The sequence below is a fragment of the Sinohyriopsis cumingii genome, chromosome 8, assembly GCF_028554795.1.
Source record: "Sinohyriopsis cumingii isolate HCF-2022 chromosome 8, ASM2855479v2, whole genome shotgun sequence".
In the NCBI taxonomy this organism is placed as follows: domain Eukaryota; kingdom Metazoa; phylum Mollusca; class Bivalvia; order Unionida; family Unionidae; genus Sinohyriopsis; species Sinohyriopsis cumingii.
The window spans coordinates 126861087-126878667 of record NC_142968.1 but is presented as its reverse complement, the minus strand read 5'-3'; the positions used below and the strand labels follow the sequence as shown (position 1 = coordinate 126878667).

At 33.3% G+C, this 17581-nt stretch overlaps 1 protein-coding gene across 3 annotated transcripts in view; it reads left to right on the top strand.

The window, feature by feature from the left end:
• The first annotated feature begins 1190 nt into the window (after nt 1-1190).
• The window catches only part of LOC149794606 (uncharacterized), a 42800-nt gene continuing 26409 nt past the window's right edge, over nt 1191-17581 (top strand). Inside the window, exons 1-2 of one of the 3 annotated variants that reach the window (XM_089966608.1) lie at nt 16685-16821; nt 17226-17324. In XM_089966608.1, coding sequence (XP_089822734.1) covers nt 17322-17324 — 3 coding nt within the window. In that variant the 5' untranslated portion in view covers nt 16685-16821; nt 17226-17321. Of the gene's footprint in view, nt 1273-16684; nt 17325-17581 lie in introns of those variants that run through there. The other 2 variants (XM_089966606.1, XM_089966607.1) reach the window with 2 other exon arrangements.

Here is a 17581-nt window from a genome sequence, read left to right as displayed (position 1 = left end):
TCAATGGAGTTGATGTTCACACGTTGAGAAATATTCATCAAACCTGGTGTAGTGGCGACATGGACATTAATAAGTTTAAGAATTTCTTCAGTCGCGCTCAAAGAACCCCGCATGGATTTGTGACAATAAACCTACATGATCCGCGGACTCGATATCGCGTCGGACTCGACACAATTTTTGCATAATTTTCGATATATAACAGTGGATCCGTGGTGGTGATACTGCGTCGTTGAGTGCGCTAGCGCACCAGAAACGCTCTTGGAAACGCTTTGCGTTTGCGTTGACATATTTTTTTTTTACACAGTCGGCGATGTTTTTTATGTGGGCCCGTGAAAGTGTTTATTTCACCGAAATAGGCTTATATCGAGAAGTAATTTCCGTAGAAGAATTATTTCTAAATTTAGTTTCGGTCTGTTCACCCCCTCTGCTGCTTGTCATTTATTATCATTGCTTCGCGCCTTTGTTTACGCCAGACACGAGATTCCTTCCATGTAGCAGGTGCTCGATACGATCAAAGAGGATCTCCTGAATTTTATATAAAACACCTTCGTATGTATTCGGAATAACCTATTTGGACCTAGAACACAATTAAATTTACTATATATTATCTACATTTGTTTCTTAGTACTGAAATTCCCACTGTGTGACAATCAATAGAAATCATGTAAATCTAAAATACCTTCAAAGATGACTTCACAGGGAAGTTCTTGTCATATGTTCACCGGCATTTCTTTGAGACACTGGACTGTAAACAAAGTTACGTGCAATAGAACACAGATTTCAGTTCCGGATCATCACCAAGACCTTATTACTCACTGTGCACCGTCGCCAAAACATACACAGACAACCACACCATAAGCTCATATTCTAAAAAGTCTTGAACCAGAAGTAACCGGATCTAGTTAACTGTGATCTGATTCTATTTGTGGCAGACATAACTATGCCTCGGAAGTATGACGGCGCATTAATGTACAGTAAAATCTATTCTGGTCCATGTTTCGCCGCTACTCTTGTTGCACTTCATCCTCCCCATCGTTGGGTGCCTTTAAAACTAAACTAGATAATATCGGCAATTTATTACATTATTAGTAATGTAATTTCTTCCTCAAAGCGAGAAACGCAGCCGTTTCTCACTTGCATACGAATTAATCCGATCTTGATCGGCGATATCCGTTGGTCAACCGATTTAAGTTCAACGCTGGAACATGAGATTTGCTAATGTCACTGCTGTCAACAGACGAAGCCAACACCACGTTGTGTCAGCTACGGTAGGTGATCCTTTAGTGACATTATTTTAGATTATTTTGTTCCAAATATCATTAAATTGTATACTGTTAGGACTGTAGGTCATAAACAAAGTAACAGAAAGAACCAAAACCATTAACTTTTATAAAGCTTAACAAATACTTTAATTATCAAAGTTACAGATGAAAATATGAGAGGATTTGACATTAATCCTGAAAATGTTCTATTAAATTAAAAAAAGAATGGTAAATTCCATATAAAATTTCACAACCGGAAATGTACAGGTCCGCCAATAATCATGACGTCAAAATAGCGTTGTCCAGTACAACTTTCAGTAATTCACACTAGTTCCAGAATAATATTACATTCCAATGAGTACTTTCTATTTCCACACGAAATGTTTCCCCCCTCTTAAAAAGTACAACATAAAACAAGTCTGCAGACATGGTGTTACAACAGATGCACAAAAAATAAGAGCGACTCCAAAATAGGAATGCAATCGGATTGCTCAGTTCTCTCCTTATATACACATTCAAGAACCTCTTACGACTATATGTCGCAATATACCACACATGACAGATCTTACTACTCAGTCTATTTTAAAATATGTATTAATGAGACCTAACTCGTCCAATAGGAATTAACTTAATTATAATAAGATACCACCTGTCCAATGTGAAAAAGGCAAAATCTTGTCCACGTATTTACTAATAATTTGACTATTAGTTACTGTGAACACATACGTAGGCATATATTTATAGATATGACGCAATTTTAAGTTCGTTACATCTTAAAATAGACCCTATGCATGTACGCCAAATCCAGATACAGATAATCACTGCAATTTAGGCATGAATACAAATTACAAAAAAATAAACATTATCATGTACCAGGAGTCACAAAATATATAGCTACACATCACACTTCCCCTCACGATTAAAAGAAAGATTTTTGCATTAAAGCTTTCTTTTTGCATATTAATCAAACACAGAAATGATAATATTAATGAAATTACACTGGAATATATGTAACGAATGTACAAAAATATGTAAAAAATAATGTAAAATAAATCTCCTTTACACATGAAAGTTCATATGCGAATACGTTTTCTTTTCCTTTGATGTACCGAATGTCGATTTTGTATCCTTGCCACATAGAACTCTACCCCAAAAATCTCTGAATTTTATTTTTCACTTTGTTGATGAAAGTAAGGGGATTGTGATGCACTTCAAAGTGTTTTAAAGCCAACATTAAAGCCATGCACTTCTTTCCGATAGTGAAATAATTTAACTTTTTTTTAGGTAAATAGCGTACTGGATAATCAACGCCATTTTTGTCTTCCGAGTTAATACACCACCAATCCTTACATCACTTGCATCAACAGACATTTTAAATGGTTTATTGAAATCTGGAGCTGAAAGAACTGGTGAACGTTTAAGTATGGCCTTTAATTTATCGAACACCTCCTTACATTTTTCAGACCACTGAAAAATTTACTCAATAAATTGGTGAGGGCACAACAATTATGGAAAAATTTGAGCAAATTTCACATAATATACAGCCGTACTAAAAAATCGAATCAGTTGCTTTTTACTGATAGGCACGGGGAATTCAGAGATAACCTTAACCTTAGCTTCCACAGGCTTAACTGAACCATGGCCCACAATATGTCCTAATGATGACGCAACCTCTGCAAAACTCACTTTTACTGAAATTATTTGTCAAATTTGCTTCACTCAAGCTAACAAATAACTTCTGGACAGTTTCCATGTGATCTTTCCAATAATCGTTGTATAAAATGACGTCATTGACATATATGCTGGAATGTAGAGGGAGAATTTCTCATATCAAATGACATCACTTTATATTGCTTGAGTAGTTCTAGAGTTGCAAAGGCTGAAATATCCTTTGCTCTATCTCTAAGTAGAAATATGCCAGAACCATTTTAACATGTCAAACTTGGTGACATATTTTGCATTTCAAACTCTGTCAATACAGTAATCAAATTTTTGTATTGGAAATTAATCTGTTTTGGTGAAACTGTTCACTTCTGTATAGTCAGTGCACATATGGAAGTAATTATCTGGTTTCGATAGAAGTATACAAGGCGAACTCTGGTTGCTTTTGCTTGATTCAATAAAGTAATTCTCAAACAATATTCAATTTCCTTTAATCAAACATTACTTCTTGAGAGGATTTATCCTGTATAGGTGCTGTTTTACAGGTTTAGAATCTATAATTTTCAGCATCATGGTATAGTCGGTTTGTTCGAGTAAGAGCATTTGAATACATGTGTTCTTATTAACATATTAGCTGCTTTAATTCATTCTTTTCCTGTCTCTGTAGATGTGAAAGTTTCTTGTCCAGATTCTTAACAATTTCAGAACTCTGACGACTGGTTATTTAAATCGTCTCCGCGTGGGACAGGAATAATTAAACGTACTGAATGATTAACAAGGCTATGTCGATAAACATACTCCTTCAACATATCTACATGGAGGGTGACAGAGTTATTTCTGTTTCCACCTTCCAGGAGTGTTGATATAATTTAGATCACTTACTTTTTAACTTTATAAGGACCACACTATCTAACCTGAAGAAGATTTTGAAGTATTGGGAAGGAAGAGAGACATAACTTTATCACAAGATTGAAAAGTTCTTATCTTTGTAGTTTCGTTCTGACTTAATTGTATTTTTGATTACTAGACAGCAGACTTAATCTAACTACTTCACAATCACAGATAAAATCAAAAAGATTAATATCGGAATCCAACAAGTCTTTCTGTTAACAACTATAATGGTCCATGAATCATTTGTCCAAAACATGGTTCAAAAGAACTAAAACTGACCAATCGACAAATAAAACAAGATCTACAATATTTGGAAACATCACTTATAATTTTCTGCTAACAAAAATGAGACACGATTTTTGGTAATTTTTATAAACTTCTAAATGACCAACCTAATGAGTTTCATGGCCTAAACTAAGAATTTCCTGCCTATTAGACTTAGGAACAACAATTTGATAGCTCACGGACAACTCATCACCAGCGGGTACCTCAGGTGGTCTCCAATTTCTCATAAGGACCCCATTTTAAAATGGTATCAAGTTAGTACCTCTGCAGAATCAGCTTTAGTGAGGAGAGTACTTTCTGCTTGCCAGATCTAATTCTTTAATTTTCAATTGCATTCCTAACTCTCTTTCTTCCTTTTACATTTCCATCTGCATTTGCCGCTCTTCTCCTTCTCTGTTTATTTTTCCTTTTGCATTTGCAATTTCACTTGCATCTCTTTCTCCTCTTGTTGGATTTATAATTTCATTTGTATTTCTCTTTCTTCGTGTTGCATTTTGCATATCTCTTTTTTCTTTTTGCATTTGAAGCTGAAAGTTTCTTTGCTTATTTAATTTCAGTTCTATTCTTTCATTTCAGAGCCAGGAAAAGTTCACTAATTAATTCCATAGCACTTACATCAAAACTTTCCTTTCCACCAAATACTTGATCAAAGTTATTGAAATTTCCAGTTTTAAATTCGGTTTTACGTCCGAAAGACAATAGTGGCTGACAAGCTCCAACAACTCATCGTTTTTTAAACACTGCAACCCTTGCTGGTTCGGATTCGAAACAAAACTCTCCATCCTAGATACCATTGTCAAAGATTGTTGGTTCCACTATGCAGAATAAAACAATCAGGGACAAAGAAATTTCCGTAACAAAAGGAATTGAAAGTTTCAAATGTCAATTTCAATTCATTTCTAAAAACCGTATACAGGACGAGCACCCATTTTGTGTCACGGCTATATGATCACAAACTAAGAAACAGTAAAAAGCAAAATCATATTTATTTTAAAACAAATTTAAAGGTCACCGGCCATACTCCAACATTTTCCTATTTATATCAGATTTGCATTACATGATTAAAAATAGTTATACTCGCACAAAAAGAACAAAAAAGTTATCAAGTGTGAAGAAGAAATAACAATTTAACTACTCGAAATAGAAGTATACAACGCTGTTACTTCCCCTTAGTTACAATTTCCCACCTATAGAGGACGCAAACAAAAATGACGTACATTTATCCCTATAAGACAAAGTACATGCTTCTTGTTGTCGAAAAATAAAACACTATAAACTATCGATTGGGAATTTAATTATCAAAGTTATAAAATGAAAATATAAGAGGAACTTAGTATTATGAATTAAATTCAAAATAATCCTTAAAAGTTCAATTAAAGTCCAAAAGAATTAAATTTCCCATATAAATTTCAGATTCACGAATATACTGGCCCGACATCAGTCATGACGTGTCAAAATGGTGTTGTCCATAACTCACTTTGAATATTTAACAATAGTTCAAGAATAATATTATACTCCAATGAGCACTTTTTATTTTCATTTAATAATCCAAACAAATGTTTAATTTCAAATAATATCTAAATAGAACAAAACACGTATGCAGCCTTGATATTAGAACAAGAACCAAAAAATAAAAATAATACAAAAATAAGAATGACTGCAAAATAGGACTGAATCTGATCGCTCAGTTCTTTCCTTATATTCACCTTCAAGAGTCTATCACGACTTAGTGTCGTAATATACCCCACCTGACAGATCTTACTACTCAATCACATATTTGAAAGTACCTATTCATGTGACCTAACCCATCCAATGGGAAAAAACTTCAATTCTTCCAAGAAACCACCTGATCTAAGCCATCCAATGGGAAATAACCCTAAACTAGTAAACAAGTCTTATTATTAATGTTGCTGATAATAGTCATAAAAACCTACATCAACAACTATTTATAGATCAGATGTAATCTAAACTCTTAATACCTTAAAATATAATTTTATACCTGTGTAGAAGATCATAAAATGTATCGTCTTGAATAAAAACTACTCTTATGTATATGTAATTTAATTGTTTGTTTGCTAGTTTTAATTTTTTTAAAAATTCCATTACATGTCATTGCAATGTAATATTGTTTACTGGATTTGATATTGTCCAGAACAGAGGTTAGTTTTGTTTGACCTGACTGATTTTTGTAATTTTTTTTATTTTCCATGTAAACAGCTAATAATAGAAACATTCTATCTAGATGCTGACCTTGTTTTAAAATCAGTGACAGTTTTAGTAAACAACTGTTTAAAAAAATAATTTATTATCCTTCTCAGAGTAAGGATCATTAAGTTGAATTAGTGTCATGCCTTGATTACGTGACATCAAACATGTGTAAATTGATAAACAAGCTTATTTTTTTCCAGAAAGATGAACTTTTGGCCCCCATCCAAAAATATGCTTTGCGTTTTAGTTAGTCTCATAACTGATGTTCTTATATGCTCAATTGTTTTCCCCGTTAACTTTACATTGTCAGAATCGTTCAGTATTCCCCGATACTGAACGCGCGCGACAATACACATATAGCATTCACGTGCATAAAGGAACTACTTTCTGTTGTAAACAAATAATGACGCAGACGACAGCACTTTTGATTTGTACACAAATCATGTACACTCGCGTAAGATGCTATTTACGTTGTGGTTGTTTAAATTTGTTTCTGAATGAACTAAAACAGATGTTTCGTGGACTGCCACTTACCAGCTGTTTTGGCACATTCCGCGTTGATACAATGTTACGGATTCAGGCTAGCTACATTATATAAAAGACGGAAGATAAGGTCCTTACAAATAACATACAAGTGACAAGGCATATACTGTCTTCTTTAGCTGGTGATAAGAATGGCAAAATAAAATATACTTACAGTTTTACATCCTGAATTTCCTCAAAATGTATTTTCTTAATTCTGCAAATCCGAATCACATGAGCCATGTCATCGGTTTTCAATCTGGATTACACATTTCGAAATTGTGCTGTAATTTCGATGATAAGTGCAATTGCATCCTCCTTACTGCACTCAAAATGAAATGAGCATTAAATTCCATAGCGTCTTTTTGATAATTGCAAATGAAACACTTCATATTTTTCCCACATTATGATTTCAAACATTCAATGACAGAAACAGAAACACATTTATAGACGTAAACTCGCTTATCCCCCGCCACTTCAATCCGATGTATTTCATGTATAACTTGCACAAATGAATCAAGTCCAAAATCACAAACTTTCGTCGAATCGAAACAAAATACCAAAATGTATTAATTCCAGATCAAATGGAACAGTTGTTGCAATGCGCATTCATTCACAATATGACTGCAAATTTCAATTTTAACTAGACATGCCATTTTCTTTCGAAAGTTATGTGGAGCGCGCGACTAAGTTCAAATTTGTCGGGGCGGAGTTATGTGCACATTAATAATAATGTCATTGTGTAATGACAAATCTGCGGTTGTGTATTTAGTTTGGAATACGGCATTCATTCATTTACGTTGTTTCTTGTAGTGTATTTTGTTTATATAATTAAACCTTAGGTAAAATAAACAAATGAACATATAATAAAAAAGGTTACTGCATTTGTATGGGAAAATATGAACTCGTTTTGTCGGAAGGATATACTGCACTCACAAGTTCGTGCAGTATTCCATCCCAAAACTCGTTCATATTTTCCCATACAAATGCAGTAACCTATAATTATGATATGAATTGTATCAGTCGTGCTTTAAACACTTGGGAGGATAAGTTGTTTTACGTTGTGTCCAGTTTGGGCTGAGTTTTTATTTTCTTCAAATTATTGCATTTCAAGTTTATTTTCCCTGGAAATACAAAGGTGCTATGATAATTCTTGGACAAATACATTTACTTGAATTTATACGGAATTCAAAAACTGGAATAATATTTTCCGTGATTTAACAAGAGAATGTTGACACATCAGTACAACGCTGACTATTACATACGTCATCACCTCTCATCGGGATTTGAACTGTGATTCACTTAGGAATTTTCATTTATAAGACTTGTGATTTAATTCTTGGATTGCAATTTGGATTTAATTCGCAATGCCGTAAGTTCTTTTTCTTATTTTTGTTTTTACTTTGTAGTGGAACGATATAAATTATTTGTTAATTTTACAAAGCTTGTTGTCTTCACTCTTTTCTATTACTTATTTTAAGAGCATAGACTCGTAACACTACACGTAACATAGACACAGACACGATCATTTACCAAGAGTTGCAAAAGTATAGATCTGCAAAACGTGAGACATATTACCTTTCAATTTTATAAACGTAAGGTTAAGGATTGGGAAGAGTCTTTTCCTTTCGTGTATATGGATTATAGATGGACAAAGTTTTTGTTCGGGTGACGACTTAATGTTAATATGATCAGAGAAAACTTGCAACTGCAATAAAATTTTTAATCAGTTGTTGTCAAGATATTGATATTGGTTCATATATTTTTTCACATCGTCGAAATGCTACATTTTTCAACTATTTTCAAAACGACCATTCAGCACACTTCCAGCTTCTTGATTATCTTTAGAAGTAGCCAGTTTTAGCTCAGAAATACAGGAACATGTCAACACCATAATATAACATAAACAGTGTTGTAAAAGAAAACTGCTGTAGAATATTAGTGTTGACAAAGACAGTTATACATTATTAGTGTTGTAAAAGTAGACAGCTACAGAATATTAGTGTTGTAAAAGAAGACAGCTATACAATATTAGTGTTGTAAAAGTAGACAGCTTTACAGTATTACAATTTATAAAGAAGACAGCTAGAACTATTACAATTTATAAATGTAGGTATTTAATTCAGCTTCTGATGCAAGCACCGTGCTTTTGCTCCTGTGACTATATTATCTGTAAGTTTTAAGACATTATGATATTTTCGTATTTAATAGGTCTTAATTTTGTTCAGCATTTTCATGTACAGTTAAAAAAAATATTAACCGTAGGAAACATTAACAACAGAAGTAAGCAAAGGCTTAATTCAGTGTACCTATTTTGTACTATAATTTTAACAAAGGGAAGACCATACTGAATATATGGTAAAAAAAAGATACTGTGATAGGCCAGGGTTGTTAATATAAAATTGGAGCAAAAAATCTTTAAACATAGGTAGTGTGTGAAAATGCCACCAGCCCACCAGTTCGTTGCCAGCTGATTTCACGGCAGACTGAGAAAAATATGTAAACAGTTCATCTGACCAATTGGACTTTTAGATATATCGAGTAAGTTTAATTTACAAATTGTATATTTTAAGTGACAAATAAATAGTGGGAATTGTTTCTGATGATCACTCGTGAATTTGGGTGAGGAGAGACGATAAATAACTCGCATTTAGACTACGTTCAGTATCCGCTAGTAACTCCAGTTAGAAACACGTTTGCGTCTATGCGAGGTCTGATGACACGTGCTACTTTCAATTCCCAAAATGAACATGTAGAGGTATTTGTATGTCTCCAAGCCACGTGAGGCTAAAAGACAGCCAAGGAAAACAGAACTACATAAAAAGAATATGACACGATCAAACGACAGCTGTGTTTGATAGATTATTCGGTTACAGAATTCGATTGAAATATGGAAGCAGGATGCACGTGAAGTCCAGGACGATGATGTTGACTGTCCAGCTGTAATCTGCTGACGTGGATGCATTTGATCCAGTTCCAGCAATCCACTGCTGGAAGTCTTCTTTCTGCAGACCTATTTCCATGTGCATCTGAACTCTAATCCGAGAGCCTCATCATTGGAGATGGGGTCTAGTTATGATTATATTATTGATGATAAGGCAATAGATGAGGATCCAGACTCTTATTCTGACTATGATTTCGACTGGTCATCAATGGCAGTAACATATTCTGATGCCCAGAATCTAGATGCGTTAATAAAGAATTGCTACAAGGACAAATATAGTGTAGATTCTGCCTTGTATTGTCCCCCTTTTTTATTTACTTTCTAATTTTTGGGGAACAAACGGCTTGAGAATTAAACTGTTTCCTTTAATTTCTTGCACTGAATTTAAAAAGCAAAATTCTAAAATTTGTGTGCTTAAAAGCAGCTAACGAATGTTATCAATATTTTCCCCATAAGTAAACTATACATACAGAAATAAGTAATAAAGAGTAATTTATTGACAACAATTTAATAAAAAGTGTACTAAAATATTACAGACAATACAGTATCTTAACACATGTTTATCAAGTTTCATTTATATACAACCCCTCATCACCTGTTGATTACATTACAGAATCACACGAATGGTACAATACTCAAAGCATAGTGTAAAAACTAAAACTAAAATATTACACAAAAGAGCATAAAATATCACACAAGAATTGCAACAAATAACATTCAGAATTGGCCTGATTATTTAAATATAAAGAAAATAATAAATTTAGCATATAATGTAAAATATGGATAACAAGTTTTTTTTTTAAATTGGCAAAAGTATGATTATTTTCGGTACATGCTTTTTGAAAGTGAAATGCATCACAATGCAGCTATTTGTCAAGTTTCAAGAATCATTTTTATCTCCAAGATCTAACAGCACGTAATGTAACATGATCGAAAAAAGAAAGGTAAAAATAGCAAGATTGAAAAACAGTAACAGAAAAATGTATGTAAACACTTAACTGATCAAGTGTATTGCTTAATAAGAGCATAATGATCATAAAAAATTACTAATGGTGCGTTGAAGACTTTTTTTCTTGTACAGACAAACATGTGCTTAATTTTGCCACAATAAGTTTAGGGGATAAAGGGCTGGTGTGCATTTTTATTTTGATATATGCCTATTTCACATAAACCCTTATTATTTAGATTTTACAGTAGTTTAAAAAACAAATATATGTGTAAAATATGTTTATTCAAAATCTCGTTTTCATGTGCACAAAAGAATGTTCATTCTACAGCAATTTTTGAGAGCCAAGATCCATTCTTCAGGCACAAAAGAGAAGGCAAGAATAATGGACCAATCAAATATGTTAACATTACAGTCATTTTTTTAATACATGTACCATAATTTGTATCCATGGACCATGTACAACAATCAAATATGCCAACATTACAGTAATTTGTATCCATGTAACACATACACTAATCAGATATGCCAACATTACAGTAATTTGTATACATGTAACACATATACTAATCAAATATGCTAACATTACAGTAATTTGTATCCATGTAACACATACACTAATCAGATATGCCAACATTACAGTAATTTGTATACATGTAACACATACACTAATCAGATATGCCAACATTACAGTAATTTGTATCCATGTACCATATACACTAACCAGATATGCCAACATTACAGTAATTTGTATACATGTAACACATACACTAATCAGATATGCCAACATTACAGTAATTTGTATCCATGTACCATATACACTAATCAGATATGCCAACATTACAGTAATTTGTATCCATGTAACACATACACTAATCAAATATGTTAACATTACAGTCATTTTTTTAATACATGTACCATAATTTGTATACATGGACCATGTACACCAATAAATATGCTAACATTACAGTAATTTGTATCCATGGACCATGTACACCAATCAGATATGTTAACATTACAGTAATTTGTAACCATGGACCATGTACACCAATCAGATATGCCAACATAACAGTAATTTGTACCCATGGACCACATACACCAATCAGATATGCTAACATTACAGTAATTTGTATCCATGTACCATATACACCAATCAAATATGCTAACCTTACAGTAATTTTGTACACATGCACCATGTACACCAATCAAATATGCTAACATTACAGTAATTTGTACACATGCACCATGTACAACAAATATGCTAACATTACAGTAATTTTGTACACATGCACCATGTACACCAATCAAATATGCTAACCTTACAGCAATTTTGTACACATGCACCATGTACACCTGTCAAATATGTTAACATAACAGTAATTTTGTACACATGTACCATATACACCAATCAAATATGCTAACATTACAATAATTTGTACACATGCACCATGTACACCAATCAAATATGCTAACATTACAGTAATTTGTATCCATGTACCATGTACACCAATCAAATATGTTAACATTACAGTAATTTTGTACACATGCACCATGTACACCAATCAAATATGCTAACCTTACAGTAATTTTGTACACATGCACCATGTACACCAATCAAATATGCTAACATTACAGTAATTTGTATCCATGTACCATGTACACCAAATCAAATATGCTAACATTACAGTAATTTGTATACATGTACCATATACACCAATCAAATATGCTAACATTGCAGTAATTTGTATCCATGTACCATATACCCTTGTGGGCTTGTCAGATCCAGATGCAAGCAACACGGATCCTGTCCTGCCACTGCACAATACTCTGGCAAATCAGGGTGTATGTTGTATTTTCTTCTAATTAATCAAAACAAACTGCACTGACTCAGATATGCCAGCACATTATGTAACTGCAGAAGATGGCCTATGTTATTTGTTGTGCTAATTAATGTCAGATTTGGTAACACTTTGAGAACATGTATAGTGATATTTATTGTGTAATACGAAGTATATATAAAAAAGTATATGTGCCAAATTATATCATCTAGATAACATCAAAGAGATATTTGTACAGACATCATAGAGGTATTTAGTAACAGTAAGTCTGTACAAAATTAGCTTGTAATGTGTAGTAGTGATAGCATGTAGATACCATTATAGTTATATTAAGTGTGTAATACGAAGTCTGAATAAAGTTAGCATATGTACTATGTGATATCATGTATTTATATTTCAAAATTTTAACGATTAAAATTTGTGAGAAAAATTTAAACATTTAGATTTTTATTATGACAGTTCATTTTTAAAGTCAATATACACAAGCGATCAAAATTTCATGTGTCTACTTATAATAATAAACTTGGGGGATTTCAATTTATCCTTGTATGGTCTTGTCACTGACATGACTAGGGTCACAATTCTTTCTCCTTTATAGTCACTACATTTGTTTCTCATTACTGAACTTCCCTGTGTGGCTAAATCCTAATCAAGCATATAATCATCCAAAATACATTCCAAGATGAAGTCACTGTGAAGTTCTTACCATAGGTTAACCATCATTTCTTTTTGAGATGATATATTGTAAATAAAAGAACGGTCACAGACTTTACTTTGAGACCAGCAACAATGCCTCATTACTCACTGTACAATGTTACAAAACCACAAAGGGACAATCACGCCATAATGTTCACATTTTGAGGAATAAACACAATTTCCTTTAAATCAATACCAATATTGCCGAAATCTAACTCATGTTTCATCACAAAAAGTGCGGAAGAATTATTAAAAAAACGACTAGGTCTACATTCGTTGGTACTGATCAGGAAGTAATATTTGTGATGTGGGTCCAAATGAACGAATCCATATTTTTCTTTTTATCATTTCAAAAGGTATTAAATTACCGGGATCATCAACTAAATCGTTAAGAACCTCAAAAATGATGGTTTCTTTGCAGGAGTTTTATTGGTACAACATACTTAGCGGAACAAAATTTTAAAAACTCGGGGACAAAGACTCATTTATACTATAGTATTCCTCTTACAAATGCGATACTGCCCAGATTAAATCAATCCAAAAAACTGCTTATAACGAGCTTAGCAAATTCTTCTGGTTCCCTCTCCTTTAAAATCCAAATGTCCTTAACATGTATGAATAGAGCTGCATTGACTAGGTTCTGCCACGCTTCATCCTCATTTTCCAGTAATCTTTTATCGTGAATTATATTAATATGCCTAATGAATGAATAAATGTGTATCATATTCAATCCTCCCTTATTCTAGGGGATTGCTAGAACATCAAATATATATCTTTCTACTCTACCACCCATGCACCCACCCATGCAAACATTAAACAGATACGATTTAGTTCTGCTTTAATGTTTGCTGATGGATTTTAAGTGGTCAGAAATATGTCTGAATATGAGCAGAATAAGAAATTTTACAAAACAATTACTTTACCTAGTGCTAAAGATGTTCTTGACGTCTGCTTGCCAATATTCGTTTTGTCCTCGTTAGTTTCTTCCTACAATTTTTTTTCCACCATTTATTGCAAGTCTGGAGAAAAATCGATGCCAAGGAGTGCAAATTCAGAATACCAGTTTAGGTCCATATCGGAAAATATTATTTCATTGGAAAAAATATTGTTTCCAACCCGAATGGTCTTTGTTTTTTTTTTGTTATATTACATTTAAGACCAGATAATAGATTTAATTCTAAATAACATATTTAAGTCCAGATAATAGATTTAGGTCCATATAGCATATTTAAGTCCAGATAACATATTTAAGTCCAGATGATAGATACAAGTCAAGGTAATAGATTGAAGTACAGATAATAGATTGAAGACCAGATAATAGATTGAAGTGAAGACAATAAACAAACCCTTTCGAAGAAATTCATTGTAGCTTAAAGAGAATATTGAGATCGACTGTGAAGAATAAAAGCGGCATCGCCAAATTGACCTAATTTATTCTCACTGACGTCAGAGATCATTCCCCGTACGTACATCCACATTTGCTCTATAGTTATAGCTAAAATCTCAACACCAATGATAAATGAAAATAAAACGCATGAATATTTTCTTGACGACATCCTCTTTCAAGTAAAAAATACTGGCATATGTCCATTGTCTATAATACAAGTTTCAGAATTATTATAACAGAGTCGAAGCTACTTACAAACAGAATGATCACCAAAGTTAAGGGATTATAGAGTTTTTTCTACAACGATCAAGTTAGTTAAGATTTTTTAATGGCATTTATTACAATGAATCTACCTTTAATAAATCCTTTTTGAAGATCACTGATCATTGATCAAAGAATTTTTTTTAATCCTAGCGGTAATAGCTCCCAAAGCAATTTTATAAGTCCCCTGTTTTTTATATAAATCTTTTGCTTTTCCTTCCTTTGGTAGATATTCGATGACTCCGTATGTTTCAAAATTTGAACGTTTTCCTATAGTATATTCATAAATTATTGATCTGTATGGAAATCCCCCAATAGTCTACCAAAAGAATTTATTGAACTCTGCAGTAAATCCATATGATCCAGGACATCTTCCTCTTTTCCATTTATTTCAGAGACGTGTCGTATTCATTCACTTTAAGTAGAATCTCGCATGATTCTTTTTCCTCTTGACTAAGTTTGAATTTATTGAATACCCTTAACATCAAGCTGAACGATGCTAGTTTTGTAAAATTACGTTTAAAACTGTTTTGGGGGCTTTTAAGATATCTGTTTGGTCTAATATATTTGTACCATCATCTAAACTATTTTCCTTTAGAGTGTTTTGACATTTTTTTTTAGATTTAAAATCTTTGTGCCTTTATCTCCCAATTTATAACTTATATCGTTAGATCTTAATATAATAAATTCTATGCATTGTTCATATATCCCTCTAAATATATATCTATAAGTATACTTAACAAAATTTCATGAAACTTTCTTCACTTTATTTGTGCTTCCTCAAATATATTTAACCTGGGCTTAACGATAGCTTTGAAAATCGCCTGCCCGTCGCGGCAAGTGGATACTGAAAGTTAATTATCCCATAGTAGATTCTTCCTTTCCAAATAATTCACATTCAATAATAAAAATCATATTAGAACAATTTTTTTCATCAGACACATTGGATCTATATTTTTGTTATCCAAACTCACGTTTTTGTTGGCCCAGACAATATGACTACATTCAATGTTACCTGCAATTTAGAATGCAAATACATTTTAACATATACTAAGTATAAAGTCAAAATCAAATAAGATTTCATGAAGGAAGAGGTCATTTTAAAAAGGGGAATATGTTAAACAAAGGAGGGATTTAACAACGAAATAACGATAGGGCTTTAAAATAGGATGTTCGAATTTAACAAGCATGGAAAATTGCAGACACAGCATATATCGAAAATGCTCATTACTGGCTATTACGTTTTAAGAATACCCGGTCTGCCTGGTAGTTACTGATTTAGATGAGAGAGAGAGAGAGAGAGAGAGAGATAGAGAGAGAGAGAGAGAGATTTGGATCTTTAACGTAGCTTAAACAATTTTTCAGTCATATCGCTACGATGTCTGCAGTGTGGCAGTTTATAGTGATGTCTAGCACTGGGGCATCATGCCGCAGACATGTAGCATGATGTCCCACCCAGTCACATTATCCTGACACCAGGCCGACCAGTCCTAACATTAACCCCTTAATGCTGAGCGCCAAGCGAGGCAGCTGTTAGTACCCTTTTAGTAAGTCTTTGGTATGACTCGGCCGCGGATCGAACCCACGACCTTCCGCATCCGAGGCGGACGCTCTAACCATTATGCCACCGGAGCGGAGAGAGAGAGAGAGAGAGAGAGAGAGAGAGAACATTTGAACATCCTTAAGTTTAATCATTTGTTCAGCTCAAATAAAATATGTATTCATATTTTGAACAATGTTTAACGACCTCGCTTTACTGGATTATTTTACAGGCCGTCATATATGTATAACGCAGTGTAGTTCTTTATTACACCTAACAACAATCTAACAACTGTTGAAAGAGGAATATGTTCTACCTTCAGCATTAGGAAACAAAAACAGGTATAGCACATCGCGGTGGTGAGCAGCTCTACAGGAAGGTGAGCAATTTGCCATTTTAAGAAAAATAAGGACAGAATTCTGAGATAACGTGTGAAAGCATACAATATCCCTGGTTAGAAAAGTAAGCGCTTAATCTGAGAATATAAAGACCAATATGCTTTCTTTGTGATTTGAACCTTTTTTAATTAGCACTAAGGTCATAACTTGTGTTTTTCTTAAAAATTGTTTTAATCACTGCAATTTTAAAATATGCATGTAATTTTATTACAAATACATATCTAATGCAAAAGACCGATATAGCTGACAGCTATCGTGCGAGGCGGTTTCAATAGATGCTATCAATTGCTATATCATTCAACACGTTCTGCTTCATAGATCTTTCACAATAATGGTATCTTACCTTTTGTTTCATACCTCATTAATGTCCCAAACTGCAACAAAGTGCACGAAGATAAAAGGCGAGCTTGTGACAGGAGTCGTGACAGGAGTAATACATTCCTGAGGTAGACGTTGTTACTTCTCGAACACCCGTTCAACAATGGTAAGTTTTGATTGACTTGTTTATGGCAGACAAGCTTTGAGTTAAGAATTACCCTGCTTCGTTGTTTTGTCGGGGGTTATTCTTGTTGTTGTTGTTGTTACTTCCATTATTGTCCTTTAATTAAGTTACTTTATTTCTTGACTAAATATTCTTACTCACTGTAATACAGTACTATTTCGTGTTGATGATAATGATGATGAGGATGATGTGCGTGTTTGTGTGTGTGTGTGTGTGTGTGTGTGTGTGTGTGTGTGTGT